Genomic DNA, 14849 nt, shown 5'->3' with positions numbered 1-14849 from the left:
AACAAAACAAAACAAAACAAAACAAAACAAAAACAAAAAAAGATTATCCTTGGCTACACAGACCCTGGGGCTACATGAGATCCCACCACAACCCAACCCAACCCAACCCAACCCAACCCAGCCCAACCCAAACCAAGCCAAACCAAAAGCTTTCCAACCATGTGCTGCTTTCAGACATATTGGGGCGGTCGTCAGCCAGAAGGCATCAGACAGCTCCACTCCCATGACTTGTTGAGCTCAGCTATGTAGCAGTTCTTCCCATAGCACTCTTGGTTGGCGTCCTACACTGCTGGGAGTTCTGCAGTTCTGGGGTCTCCATGGTGACATCGCCTCCATTGATCTAGAGGACTGATGGTTTCACTCAGTTTTGCCCTAATACTCTCTATATATTGTCTCTGCCCTCATGACTCTTGGGGCTCTCTGTGACAGAGTTTGAAACAAAGGTGAAATGACCCATGGTCTCTTCTCCAGTATCAGTGACATATGGCTGCTACAGAGCCTATGCATGATTCAAGCTGCACCTCGCACGACTGAGCCATGATTCTGGGTGGAGGCGGGGCTCTGCGTCAGAATGTAGAGAGCAGAGACCTGAAGTGACCCAGGCTTGGAATGTTGATCTCTTTCCACACCCTGGGGCTGCCCTGAAAATCTCTGAAATGCCTTCATTTTTCTATTGTCTTGACAAATACCACCTTCCTTCTGACCCCACTGATCCCTTTATCAAAGGATCATGTCTGCTTGCTCATTTTTTGCTTGGGAGTCTGTGAACCCTTCAAATCCATAAGCTGTCTGCTTTTGAGTTATGAACTTCATCTTTAAATTACTTTTCGTTTTAATTCTATGACTAAAGGTACTCCTACAGCGTCTTCAATATCTTTCTTAGAGCCTCTTTCACAAATTACCTTTTACAAAAAAAAAGTATATCTACATGTATGTACTGCATGTGTTTGTGCATGTGATTATTTTGTGAGTGCCCAATGGAATCCAGAAGAGGGCTTCTGACCCCCTGGGGCTGGAGTTACAAGCAGTTGAGAATTGAGCTAGGCTTACAGTTATGAGCTGATCAGGGCTTACAGACAGTTATAAACTGCTGAAGTAGGTGCTGGGAACTGAATCAGGGTCTTTTGGAAGAGCAGAGAGCGTCCTTCATTGCTAAGCCATCTCTCCAGTCCCTATCAGCTGTTCTTGTTCATTGACTTTAAGTTTTGCTTCCAAAAATGCTCAGACTTGGGCAGACTGTAGCACAATCCTTTGCCAGTATACACAAGAATGGTTCTTACTCCAGTTGCTCTTCTGCCCCCTCATCAGACTTCAGCAGAATGGCCTTTAGAGAGCATATGTATTTCTAGCAAAATCTTGATTGTGACACCTTCAATCATCTCTGAGAAGTTCTGTACTGGGGAGATGACTTAGTAGATAAAGTGCCTACCACGCAACCGTCAGAACCTGATATCAGATCCCCAACACTCACAGGAGAAAGCCAGGAGGTGGCGTGCGTCTGTGACCCTAGTGTTGAGATAGGTTGGGGAGGAGAAATGGGGGAGACAGTGAGTCCTCAGAGCTCTCTGGCTATCCTATAACCCATTGATGAGCTCTGGGCTCGGGACAGCTCCCATCCCAGCATCCCCTTCAAACCTAGTCCAGCTTTTAACTCATTACCTGGTTCCGTAGTTGCTTTCATGGTTTTGGCACTTGTTACAGGACACCTGCTTCTATGGTCCCAGTTTCCTGACTTTGTTGTATAATAGAATACCTGAGACTAGGGATTCATAAAAACATCTTCATTTCTCATGGTTCCGGAGACTGGGATGCCCAAGGCCGAGGCACTGGGCCTGGTGAGGGCTGTCTTGTTGTGCTGTCTCACTGTGAATGGTGCAGGAAAGGGTGTGTGTGTGTGTGGGGGGGCACATTTTACTGGTACAGATCTGGGCTTCAAACATGGGCTGTGGTTGGACTCTGAAGGGTTGACTCTGTGGCAAATATGGCTTGTGAGGCTCAGATGCGCCATCTGGGGGCTTCTTTTTCTTCCTTTTCTCTCCTTCTTTTTTTTTTTTTTCTTTTCTCCTTCTTTTGTCATTCCTGAAATCTGTTTATTTTATTTTGGCATTTATATAGTCTCACCGTGTAGCACAGGATGGCTTGGGTACTGGATTGTAGACTAGGTTGGTCCAGAAATCACAGGGACCTACTTGTCTCTGTCTCCTAATGCTGGGATTAAAGGTGTATACCATTATGCCAGGCTTAGAATTTTATTCTCTTATTGAGGGACTACAAAGTTTCTCAAATTCTACTTTTTGTTTTGTTTTGTTTTGGCTTGGTTTGGTTTTTTTCGAGACAGGGTTTCTCTGTGTATCCCTGGCTGTCCTGGAACTTACTCTGTAGGCCAGGCTGGCCTTGGACTCAGAAATCCGCCTGCCTCTGCCTCCCGAGTGCTGGGATTAAAGGCGTGCGCCACCACTGCCCGGCAAAGCTTTGGTCTCTTATCCTTATTCTGTAGCACAGAAACACTGCTCTAAGGCAATGACAAAATGTGTCCTAGGCTAACAAGAGCTTGAGACTGGGAGAGGTCAGGGTGAATCCGCAGGGGCAGGGCTGGGAGAGTGGGGACATAACTGATTGTGTCTTCTGGGCTGATATCTGGTAAAGGGGATAGAAGACACACCAAAAAAGAGGACATTATTGATAGACACCTAACTCTAACTCACTTTTAGTGTTGGATATTTTAGGGCCTATATTTGGCTGATATTTTACTGGACCCATGTAACATTTACTGGGTCAAGAACTATGTAAAAGCTGGGCGTGGTGGCGCACGCCTTTAGTCCCAGCACTTGGGAGGCAGAGGCAGGCAGATTTCTGAGTTCGAGGCCAGCCTGGTCTACAGAGTGAGTACCAGGACAGCCAGGGCTACACAGAGAAACCCTGTCTCAAAAAATCAAAAAAAAAAAAAATCAAAAAAACCCAAAAAAACAAAAAAAACCTATGTGTATATACTTTAATTAGTTTTTTTTTTTTTTTTTTTTTTTTTTTTTGAGAGAATCTTAGTTCAGGCTTGCCTAGAACTTGCAATCCTCCTGTCTCAGCCCATTGAATGCTGAGATTACAGGCATGTGTTAGCATGTTTGTGAAAAGGCAGAAAGTTGATGAGAAATAACAAGACTCTCAATGTATGTACATTTTCGTTGGTCTCGGTTCCTTTATTGTTTCATTAAAATAGAATGTGATAGACATTCCATGGTTTCCAGCCTCAATGATGTGATTACCCACAGGCTGAGCCTGTCCTATCTTCTGCTTTTCCTTCAGTAGGGACATATTCAGAAGATTTGTTGTGGGGGTGGGGCCCAAAGAAGCTGCTGTTGCCGTCTCTCCTGCCCTCATTCTCTCTGGGGTGGTCCTCTGTTGTAGAGGTTGGGGGTCAGAAGAATGAACCAGACACGAAACTTCTGTTTTTCAAGACAGTGTCTCACTGTGTCTCTCTGGCTGGCCTGGAATTTGTGTTTGGGTCAGGTTGGCCTTGAACTCACAGAGATGGACATGGCTCTGTCTCCCAAGTGCTGGGACTAAAGGCATGTGCCATCGTGCTTGGGCAGACTCTAGGTTTTTAAGGGAGGTATGCTGGAGTGACAAGATGCCCCTTTTCTCACACAGGTGCTTTAGTGAAGAGTCCTGTGTCTCCATCCCTGAAGTGGAGGGCTATGTGGTGGTTCTTCAGCCCGATGCGCCCCAGATCCTTCTGAGTGGCACAGCTCATTTTGCCCGCCCAGCTGTGGACTTTGAGGGACCCGAGGGAGTCCCCTTGTTCCCCGATCTTCAGATCACCTGCTCCATTTCTCACCAGGTGGAGGCCAAAGCAGATGAGAGTTGGCAGGGCACAGGTAAGGACAACCCTACGAGTGACCCGGTCCAGAGAAGGGTGATGTCTGTAATCCAACTGAGGGAGTGACTACAGGGCTGGAAGGGCTTTCTCTTGTGTCTGTGTGACTGAGAACAACATACCCTTAAAACCCAAAGCCTGTGGGAAAGAAACCTTCAAGTATGAGGAAATGTTGCTTGCTGATGACACATTGATGTTTATCTTCCTTAAGGAATGGCCCTGTGTGGGAAGGGGGACTGACCCTATGTGATGACAATGTCTGAGTCTCAGAACCTCAATGGCCACAGCTCTCACCTTGCCTCCAACTCTCCTCCCCCCACAGTGACAGACACACGCATGTCAGATGAGATTGTACACAACTTGGACGGCTGTGAGATTTCTCTGGTGGGGGATGACCTAGACCCTGAACGAGAGAGCCTGCTTTTGGACATGGCTTCCCTGCAGCAGCGAGGCCTGGAACTCACCAACACATCCGCCTACCTCACCATTGCTGGTCAGTGAGGCCAAGCATCTGACTTCTTTGTTGTGTGTGACTTTCTCATGAATAATCACATGGCTCCTACTTCCTTGGGATGTTGGTCAGACGCCATTTTGTTCCTTCTTAGCTGGAAGAGCCTCTGGCTCTCAGACTGAAGGCAGTGTGCCTGGGCAGAGGCTCTGAATATTTTGTTTCCCCCTGCTTTCCATAGCCTGGCTCACCATCTCTCTTTGTTCTACCTCCATGTCCTTTCTGGTCTCTGTCATCTCTCTCCTGCTTCTGTATTCCCCAGCCAGCTTTCAAGCCTTCTTTAATGAGGTTACCCTCTATATCTTTTCCTGCATCCAGCACAGCTTTAAGAGCTCATCTCAGTGAACGGTGGGAAGTGATGGTTTCCAGGGGAAGCTGCCCCCAGGAGAATGGGAAGAGATGACAATGACCAGTCCTTTCTATTCCAGCCCTCACCAAAGCTGTGTCCCCTCCATGACCTCCCCTCGAAAGATGGCTTTATCTTCCTTTCCATAACTATCTAGATTCTTCCATCCCTGGGGAATCCCAGAAGCCACAGGGCTAGGTGAGAAGGGCGCAGAAGCAAATATGGCTTTGCTTATTGTACTCCTGTAGATCGGAGTGCGTGGGAGCCTACTTCTCTGAGCTGTCAGCTTACAACTCTGTTGAGGGATGGGGCTAAGCATCCCTCCCACTGTGTTGTCAGCTGGTTGGAGCCTGAGACTCACCGAGCTTGCCTCCTTATTCTCCAGGGGTGGAGACCATCACTGTGTATGAAGAGATCCTGAGGCAGGCTCGTTATCAGCTTCGGCACGGAGCCGTCCTTTATGCCAGGAAATTCCGACTTTCTTGCTCGGAGATGAACGGCCGATACTCCAGTAACGAATTCATTGTGGAGGTACCTGGAGAATCCCTTTCCTTTCTTGGCCACCTGCTCTGGGCAAGAGCAGCGATGCACTGACCTCAGATAGGTGGTTGATGGACAGGGACTTTGTTACACTGGAGATTTCTAGGCCCATGACAGATGGCAGAGGAGGAGATGTGGACTGATAGTTATGGAGATGGGCATGGGAGAGGTGGCTCACAGCTCAGCCCAATGACCTGCGTTTTGATTTGATTCTCAGAAATTGCATGGCAGACAGAGAGAAGTGTCTCCTGCAAGTTGTCTTCTGACTCTACCCCTTGCTCCCCCCACATTGTGTTATGCGTCCTACCCCAAGTGAGAAAGGGCTCTAATGAGCGAGCTTGGAATGGGGTGGGGTGGGGAGGGCCTTGGGGGAGAAGCCATTGTACATACAGAGCCCTGCCTTTCCCCAGGTCAACGTCCTACATAGCATGAACCGGGTGGCCCATCCCAGCCATGTGCTAAGTTCACAGCAGTTCCTGCACCGGGGTCACCAGCCTCCTCCTGAGATGGCTGGACACAGCCTGGCCAGCTCCCACCGGAACTCCAGTGCGTAAGCTGAGGGGAAGTGTGGCATTAACACTCATCCCTATGTCCTGGGGAGGGGAAGGGGGGGCGAGGCAGTGGACTCTGTTTTCTGTGGTACCAGTCTTAGTGACAGCGGTGGGACAATCACTTCATCCTTCTGGACCTCAACTTAACTGGGAAGGTGAATCCCGGGCCAGTGCAGGGTGCTAAAGCCTAGAGCCACAAGTAACGTGGGTTGTGGGCATCTTTATTATTCTTGCTGCCGTCCCTGTCCCCACAAAGTTAGTTGGGTTCTAGCACCTTCTGTAGTGAAGTTATTTATTTAGTGCTTATAGCACAGCCTGAAGGTGTATTGGGGATAAAGGGCTTTTAGGAGTTGGGTATAGTGGCGCATGCCTATGACCTATGACGTCGTCAGCACTCAGGAGGTGGAGACAGATGGGGTGGGGCTGGGGAGGGGAAACCTGACTGGACCACATGGTGAGATCTGTCAGTTAAAAAAAGAGGAAAGAAAAGAAAAAGAGAGAAAGAAAAGAAGAACAAGGAGGTGGGTGGCAAAATGGCTCAGCTATCAAACCTGACGACCTGAATTTGAGTTTGAGCCCTGGGACCTACATTGTAGACTGGAGAGACCGATTCCTACAAGTTGGACTTCCACACATGTACCATAGAATATGCATTAACACACACACACACACTCTCTCTCTCTCTCTCTCTCTCTCTCTCTCTCTCTCTCTCTCTCAACTAACTAACTAAATAAATGTAAATTAAAAAGAAAGAATTACAGAATAGCCATTGTCCTCTCCCTATGGACAGAGTAGATGCTATTAAACATGTAATCCTATGTTTTCTGTGAAAAATTTCTAAATCAACAGATGCCAAATGTTGTATCAGAATGGGGCAGTCTTGCCTCCTAATTATGGTCCTGTACTGGCGGCTCATTGTCTCTAACACTAAGAACTGCTTAGTTACACACACACAAAAGGGAGCAAATGTGAGCACAAAGGAGAAAAATCAACCCTGCTTCTGGCAGATTGAGGTGCTGTGCTGTCCTGATGGGGCATGCTGTGTTTCTATTGTGGTTCATGAATCTATCATCTTCCTTCCTTCCATCCTTCCTTCTTTTATAAAGTTGACATCAAACCATCTTGTAAGACTAAAATAAGTCTTTTCTTGAATTATTAAAATCTGCCCAGTGGCGCTACATGGCTGGAGGTGACTTTGGGACCTTTTCAGCATTGTTTCCAGAGCCCCACTGGAGGTGCAGTCATTCTCGTCACTTTTGAGACACACCTAGCCTTTGGCCTGGTGAAGTTACTCAACTTCACTGCTGATTTTGTCAGAGTTGGCTCTGGAGACCATTTCCATGTTTCAAGCACTAAGCCCACCCCCAAGGCCACAGACCGCTGCTTTTGAAAAGCAGCAAAAGGTCACAGGCTCTTTAGGGGACTCCCCGAGGAGCTCACAGTCACCAAGTCACCTCATACTTCATTTTTGGGCTGGATGCTGAACTCTGCTCCCGTAAGTAAGCTCCGCTCCCAGGAGCAGGCTCAAGCTAGATCTGGGTGTCATGTTTCTGTCTCTTTGGTTTGAGCTCCCAGGAGCTCAGAGCTTCCCCCCTGAGTGTCCTGATGCCTTGTCCTGGCAGTGTTTGTCATTCCACATCTCCTGTGTGCCTCTCCTTGATCCTCCCTACAGTGGAACCCCTTGTGACTTATATCCTGGCCAACCATCTGATAGTCAGTGGAGAGCAGCCACCTCTCTCCTCCTCATCCCTTATTTTGGCCCTAGTAGGTGCAGAGTTCATGTCTCTCTGAGACCACTTACAAGTGATGGGGCTTGAGCTTAGCAGATGACACACTTCAACCATGCCCATCAAACCTGTTTCATGCGTTGCTTTGGACTCCAAAGTGTTCCCCCTCTTCTTCACTTCCCAAGTCCAAGCCCACTGCTTTGCAGAATTGGGGTTTCATGAAGCTAAACTCCTCAAAAGCTGCAGAAGAAGCAAGTGCTACCGTCTCCTCCTCCGGTGGTAGAGGCTGATTTCAGGGCAAAGGAGAGCCTGGTGAATAAGAATGGCCAAGGAAGGTTCTGTGACATATGTGGAGTTTGCCCTGGGTCTTGGCGAGCAGGAGGTCTCAGGCAGAAGCATGACACACAGTGTGCGTCTGAGAGGGTAGTTAAGGAGAGAGACAAGTGATGAGGACATTATGACGTTGTTACCCCAAACTTTGATTCACATCTCTGTCACACGGGGAACTCTAAACTCTCTTGGTGGTTGGCACCCCAAAGTGAGTCAGGGATCAATGCTTTTTTACTTTAATTAATTAATATTATTGTGTGTTTGTGTATGTGTGAAGTGTGTATGGGGGCACACATGTCAGAGGCCAGAGGTCAGAGGACAACTTTGCGGAGTCAGCAAGTCCTTCCCAGGGACTGAACTTAGGCCACGAGGCTTGCAAGGCAAGTGCCTTTAACTGCTGAGCCATGGGTCAGCCCTGTCAGTGTTTAACTTTAAAGATCCTCACATAACTCCATTGCATAGCAGAGTTTGGAAACTATTTCTCTGCATTGATTTTTTTTTCAAGTACCTGAAGCACCTCAGGAAGATGCGCAAAGAAACAGTTAAACAATGGATGACCAGAAAGGAGAGTCCAAGTTGCCTGGGAAACAGAAAGGCTCATTCCAGTGACCAGGTCATTCCAGTGACCAGGTCATTCCAGTGACCAGGTCATTCCAGTGACCAGGGAGACTGGGAAGAGTATTGGGTGACTACTCGCAAAATATATTATGTACTTACATGAAAATAGCCTTGTGTGACCTTATGTGATGAAATAACAAACAAAAAGCAAAAGAAAAAAAAAAAAGAATTCCTTCTAAAACGATGACTGATTCTGTGATGGCTCATGATTGAGAGAAAGAAGAGGAGGAGGAAGAAAGGAAGCCTGGCGCTTCATTTTTAGTTACTTGGGAGGTTGAGGCAGGAGGATTACCTGAGTCCAGGAGTTCAAGTCCATCCTGGGCAACAAAGTGATATGCTGTCTAATAAAACCCAAATAAGGCAAGACAAATGAATTCAACCTAAATCACTTAAAAGAGAAAAAAATTAGGAAGGAGGGAAGGAGGGAAGGGCTACGGTTGGAGGTGAACAAGATGAAGCCAAGGACTGATGTCAGTTCCTAGGAAGCACATACTGTGAGCTGCTGTGCGGCGGCAAAGCCCTGCTAGCTGGTAGCTGAACAAAGAGAACAACTGTGGAATCACAGGGCAGGAAGTGGGCACCCAAGAAAGTCTCCAACCCTTTCTTCATCGGGGGGCAGGGTGATGCTGGGCTGTGGACAGGGCTTTCAACAGTGTCCCTATAATCACATGAACCATTTGCTAAAACATCCCTTAATGTTGGCTGCAGTGGTCACCCAAGGGCAGAGTTCGCTGTGTATAGCAAGATCTAATGGACTTTTGAGGTCTTGATGTTTGTCTGTAGCTAATTTAAAAATTCCCCCAACCTTCTGGTTTATGCTAATGAATCAGAGTTGTTGGCCTACAGCTGGAGTGTTTGCATTTTGTTCCTTTTTTGAAATCACAAGGTCATCTGCTGTGGCTTGCACTCTGAAGGTGGGATTGCCTGGGCTTAGCCACAGGGCCATCTTCTGGCAGGGTCATTACTCCTTGGACTTGTCCATTGATTTGGGGACCTGAGAGGGGCTGTTTTGGACCGTTGCATAGAAAGAGAGGCTTTGCCCCCATTCCCCTTCCTCCTCCATACCCAGGCAGTTGAGAAATGCTGATCCAACCAGGCTGATCTTTGCCTTGGAGCCAGAGCCTAGTGAGTGGGCCTGCCGGGCCCCACCCCTGCGGAGTTAGTTCTGTTTGGCAAGTAGTCCAAAATGGGCCATTGGTCATGTCGGGATGTGAACTAGCTTGACAGAGAACCATCAGGGTGGCTTTGGGGTGTTGTGTGGCTGCTGGGACAGCCCCTGCAGGCATTCTCACTTACCTGCTTGGTCCTGGAGTGGTGGCAGTGTGTGTGCTTGGTAGCTGGCAAGAGGGGTCTGCAGCTGGGTGTTTGGGGCCTTTGATGTCATCTCCTCTACGCTCAGGTTCTGTTGCATAACGTGTGACTTTTAGGATGGAGGTAAATTTGAAGCTGGGTTGCAATGTGACCTTTATGTAGGGCTTGCTTGTGTGTGACTGCTAGTGGGTGTCCGAGACACATACACACACAGGCACGGGCTGATTCTCAGGAATAGAACTGCCTGGGGTGTGAAGGAACCCACATCGAGAACCCATGTGGCAGGTAGTGATCCAGCTGCCCAGGAGGGCTCTGGGCTGGGGAGTGTATCTGTGGGGTCTCTTCCTCCATTTGCTGTTTCTGGGATTTGGGGCTCCTCTGCTTTTCCTCCTCATGCTTCTCCGAGTGTTCTCTCTGGCTGCACAGAATGGGGCCCAGGTTGTGTTTATGGCTGCTCGTTCTGTGGCCCTCAGGGCACAGGTCTGTAGCGTTTATGTCTTCCTTCAGGGGGGTGCTTGGCTTGCCCAGCTGGTAGGGAGTTGGGTGACCCTGCTCATAAGGCTCTTTGGTGGCATGCTAGAGACTCTGACGCATATCCCATTAATCCTACTGTGTGAGCAGGCTGCTAGGTGGCTGGTACAGGCAGTTGTGTGGGCAACTAGAGGCCTGGCTCGGGTATGGGGCATGGCAATGTTTGTCCAGCTGTGTGCCCACTCGTTCTTCATTGGCATGTGCCTGTGTCTGCACATCTGCTTTTCCACCATCAGCTCCAAGGTCCATGTGAGAGTGCATATGCCCTTCTGTCTCTCACTGCCTGTGAGAGTCCATGTACCCCTGAACCTGGGCATCAGAATGAGGCTTCAGGGTGGGAGACCCGGGAGTGCAGCGGTGGAGGTAGGGAGACCTCAAGGGGAGACTCCGCAGGAACAACAGCCCTGCAGGACCAGGAACCTCAGGCCTACAAGGAGAAGGGAGGTGTCACGGAACAGGAGTGAGCCCAGACCAGGTGGGTAAGTGAAGGGACCTCTGTCCTCAGCCTTGGGGACCGCGATTCCTCTCTCTGGTCAGCAGGCCAGGCTTAGAGCTGCTTTGCTTCTCATCCCAGTCAGTCCCCTGCAGCTGACCTCCTCTTTCCCTCTGGGGAGGTGGTGGTACCTGGGGAAGATCCAGGCAGAAAGACCCAGGAAGCTTCTAGTTTTGGCCATTTATCCAAAAGACAATATAGCTCTTCAAGGCAGCAGTAGGCTGGGGGCTTTCTCCACACCACCCGCCTCTCTGTACATTTGCCTCCCTGTCTGTGTGCCTTTGGCCCTTGGAGCAGCCTCTCTCTTCTTCCGTTCCAGTTTACACTTCCTGGTGGGGGTCTGCTGCTCTTCCAGTTCCTCAGGTTGTTCGCCTCCTCAAGACCACTTTGAGGGCTGTGGTTTATTTACTCTTGGACTTTTCCCACCGAGTAGTTTCTTCCACCAGCACCCTACAACCCCTGAGCCCGAATTGCCAGGTATGCTATGTTCTGCTGACCCCTTGCTCTCCTCCCTACAGTGGTCCCCAGTGCTGCGACTCTCATCATTGTGGTATGCGTGGGCTTTCTGGTGCTTATGGTTATCCTTGGCCTCGTTCGGATCCACTCCCTTCATCGCCGCGTCTCAGGAACTGGCGGACCTGCAGGGGCTTCCACTGACCCGAAAGACCCTGACCTCTTCTGGGATGACTCTGCTCTTACCATTATCGTCAATCCCATGGAAGTGAGTGGCCTGGAGGGATGAAGCAAATACTCCTGATGAGGACCCACGCCAGAGGCGAAAGCTTTTGGTGCAGCTGCCGAACTCATGGAGCGGGGGAAGGATTCCGTAATGGCGCATGTGTGCATGCTTGTGTGTGTCCTTAAGGAGAGGTTCTGCCTGTGGGCTAGGCTGTTGAGCTCTCGCTCTCTGCTTTTGTCTTCTCCAGTCGTACCAGAACCAGCAGTCCTGTGTGGCAGGGGCGGTTGGTGGCCAGCAAGAGGAAGAGGACAGCAGTGACTCCGAAGCAGCCGACTCCCCCAGCAGCGATGAGAGACGCATCATTGAGAGCCCCCCACACCGCTACTGAGGCTCCAACCCTGCCAAGAGAGAGGCCTGCCCTGGGGAGACAGGCACTCAGGAAAGAAGGGAGAACCGGCATTTTGAGAGAAGAGAGACCAAGGGGGAGAAAGAGCTCTTCATTTGGAGCAGTCCTTCAATCTCGGAACCCCAGGAGGCCCCACAGGGGTTGCCCTCCTCTTTCAGCCTGCCCCTGCCTTGGGCTGCCCTCTGCCCCAGCTGGCTGCCCTGGGAGAGTGGCTGGATGGTTTTGGCTGCCCTGTAGCCCACCCGTGGCAGCACACCCGGCCAGCCATGCACTGTATTAGGGAGGGGTATATCAACAGCCTTGGTTGAGGTGGAAATGCAATTGATGGGAGCCTGCTGCTGTGTCCTTCTCTACTCTGTTCTGTCCATGAGGGCCTTCCTTCTGTTGCCCCTCCCCCTCTAGCTTCCCCTAGGATCCCCTCACCTCTATTTCCATTTCACTCTGGGGATCCCTGCTCCTCCCTCTTCTCAGCCTCCTCCCTCACTTGCCCTCTTTTCCTCTCCTGCCTGAGCAGTACCAAGGTCTTACTGTCTCTATTCCTTTCTCCATGGCCTGCTTTGCCTAGGTTGTGGGGAAGGAGGAGGAGCGGGACCCTGGGGGTGTATTATATATAGTGTATATTTTTTCAATGTTGTCGTGAGCGCAGCTCCTGTGTTTCTGTGTGCAGCTCACAGCCTTGTATGTGTGCGTGTGTGTGGCATTGTCATGTCCTGGGGTGAGGGTAGGGGATGGGTGTGGTAAAGGAGGGCCGCACCCTAGGGTTTTCAAATAAAACAACCAGAAAAAAAAGTTCTTGCTTGCAGTTTACCTGTCTGATTCTGTGTGGCCGTGGGCTTTCTGATCTTAGGGGCCATTTAGACCTCTGGGCAGGTTGAGGTGACAGGGCAGGGTTGGGAGTGGAGGACTCACACTGTCTCCTTCCCCCTGCATCCTGGAAAGGGATGACAAAGACGCATGTGCAGATGCCCACTGCTCTCTGGGGACATTGTCAGCCCCTCCCCCTCACTTTCAAAACCCCAACCAGAGCACATCGCTCCTAGTCCGGAAAGCAAGCATAAGGGAGGACACTGGCGATTCTGTTCTTTGCAACTATGAGATCAAGAGCTCTTTTTTGCTGAGGAAATCTGTAGCTCAGGCCCAAGGACTCTCTGCTTTGCCACACCCCCTGACATGGCTGCTGAACAATCTTAGCTCTCTTTACACTGACGTGGTGGTCTGACAGGTTCTAGTCTGTTCTCAACCTTTGGGCCATTTGTTCACTGACCTTTGTGTCTCTAGGCCCCAGGTGATAAAGGACAGGAGGAGACAGAGTTAGAGGGGAGGGGACTGCTGCTGTAGACACTGTCCTTCCTGTACTGTCCCTGCCCTAGGCTATACAGTGAACCACACCTCAGTTCCTTTCTGAAGAGTGGTTTGGAACACTAGCGTTTCCTAGTTCTCTGTGATCCTTTATAGCACCGTGGGGTGGAGCTGCGCCTGCCTAGTCTGCTGATGCTCCGTTCACCTTTCCAGCTTCCATCAGATGCCCCGGACCCAGCTCACAGTTCCAACTCTCAGCTGTCTGCTGATGGCTCCACACGTATGTCTCTCTCCCAGGCACTTCCTTTCTGGTCCTTCCCCCTACCCATTGGTATGAAGACTTGGGCAACCTATGCCTCAGACTTAGCCTTTGCTCAAACTCTGTTGCCATGGTTACCTCTGCTTATGCTTCCTGTGTATCCAGCAAGCAGGCAGTTGGTCTAGATTCCTTTCTCTCACCCATGCCCATATTCAAATGGTGACCACACCTTGTCATTGCTTCTTCAGTTTTCTTAGATGTGCCAGGCTGCTGCTACTGCTGCCACTAGGATTTGCTTTCTTCACTGAGAGCCCCTTACCTGCCTCCAGCTCCTCTGTCTTGGTCCATTTCAGTCCATCGTCAACTCTGGGTCTTAGTGGACTTTTCTAATGAACAATTCCACCTATGCCATTCTCCTTCCGGTCACTGGTTTGGTCAACCCCAGATGCTCTGACAGCCTCTTAGCCCCTCCCCCTTGATGACTTCTTTGCCATCACTATCCCTGCACACCTGAATGCAGGGAACAAAAGCCACCGGCACTTTCTGGAGTCACCCTGTTCTTTCTTGCTTCTGTGTCCTTGTGTGAATTTTTCCTTCTGTCTGTCATGTTTTCCTCCTCTTAGCTGCCTAATAGCCCGACTCACTATTGAAGACCATTCTATGAGGTCTTCGGTGGTCCACCTCCATGACAGCATGTCCCATGAGACTATAGCTCACCCATCTCTATCAAATATTCTCTGTATCCCCTGCAACTTGTGTAGGGCCAGGCGCACCCCAGGGGCTCAGATGCATGAAGTTGTGGGCAATCTTGAGACCCCGAGATACTTACTGGTGACTCATCAGCCTGGGAGGTCAGGGGCGGAAGGTGTCCCAGAAGGTGTCCAGCAGTGTGTCTTCCTATAGCCGTGACCTGGATGTCCTGCTGTTGCCTATCTGTGACAACACCATAGGAGACAGCCTTCCACCTGTTCCCGTAGCCCCCAGAACCCCGAGGTGGAGCTCAGAGGCTTGGGACAATGGGAAGCTTTAACTCCTAAGAGCGTAGAGGAGTTTTTGAAGTGTGTGGATCTGGCTTCCAGTGCAAACAACCTTCCTCTCCTCCCTCTTTTCAACCTTCTGGTCCTCACTCACCCTGGATCTCGGAGACTGAGGCTTCCTATTCATAAGAGCAGAAACCACGCCCTGCCATTATTTTTATTTACTTTTATTATGCTGTGACTCCCTTGGAATCTTCATTCATTCTTTCTAATTTCTTTTTCTTCTTCTTCTTTTTTTTTTTTTAATGGTTTTTCGAGACAGGGTTTCTCTGTGTAGCCTTGGCTGTCCTGGAACTCACTCTGTAGACCAGGCTGGCCTCGAACTCAGAAATCCGCCTGCCTC

At 49.8% G+C, this 14849-nt stretch overlaps 2 protein-coding genes across 2 annotated transcripts in view; both read left to right on the top strand.

The window, feature by feature from the left end:
- Clstn3 (calsyntenin 3) overlaps positions 1–12700 on the top strand; it is a 32624-nt gene extending 19924 nt beyond the window's left edge. The window contains exons 13-18 of the mRNA XM_021190324.1: positions 3646–3872; positions 4194–4364; positions 5111–5256; positions 5676–5811; positions 11345–11547; positions 11753–12700. Of these exons, the coding sequence (XP_021045983.1) occupies positions 3646–3872; positions 4194–4364; positions 5111–5256; positions 5676–5811; positions 11345–11547; positions 11753–11893 (1024 nt within the window). The 3' untranslated portion in view covers positions 11894–12700. The remainder of the gene's footprint in view (positions 1–3645; positions 3873–4193; positions 4365–5110; positions 5257–5675; positions 5812–11344; positions 11548–11752) is intronic.
- Positions 6597–11032, top strand: LOC115063395. The gene has a single exon (XM_029535025.1). It carries the CDS (start codon positions 10079–10081, stop codon positions 10814–10816), a length of 738 nt encoding a protein of 245 aa, XP_029390885.1. The 5' UTR covers positions 6597–10078; the 3' UTR covers positions 10817–11032.
- Positions 12701–14849: the final 2149 nt, after the last annotated feature.

The sequence above is a fragment of the Mus pahari genome, chromosome 2, assembly GCF_900095145.1.
Source record: "Mus pahari chromosome 2, PAHARI_EIJ_v1.1, whole genome shotgun sequence".
In the NCBI taxonomy this organism is placed as follows: domain Eukaryota; kingdom Metazoa; phylum Chordata; class Mammalia; order Rodentia; family Muridae; genus Mus; species Mus pahari.
The sequence above is the reverse complement of the archived record's forward strand: the minus strand, read 5'-3'. Positions and strand labels throughout refer to the sequence as shown.

Bases quoted from the DNA above. Each gene is read 5' to 3' on its own strand.
- LOC115063395 (XM_029535025.1), top strand. From the start codon at position 10,079: ATGTGGCAGGTAGTGATCCAGCTGCCCAGGAGGGCTCTGGGCTGGGGA.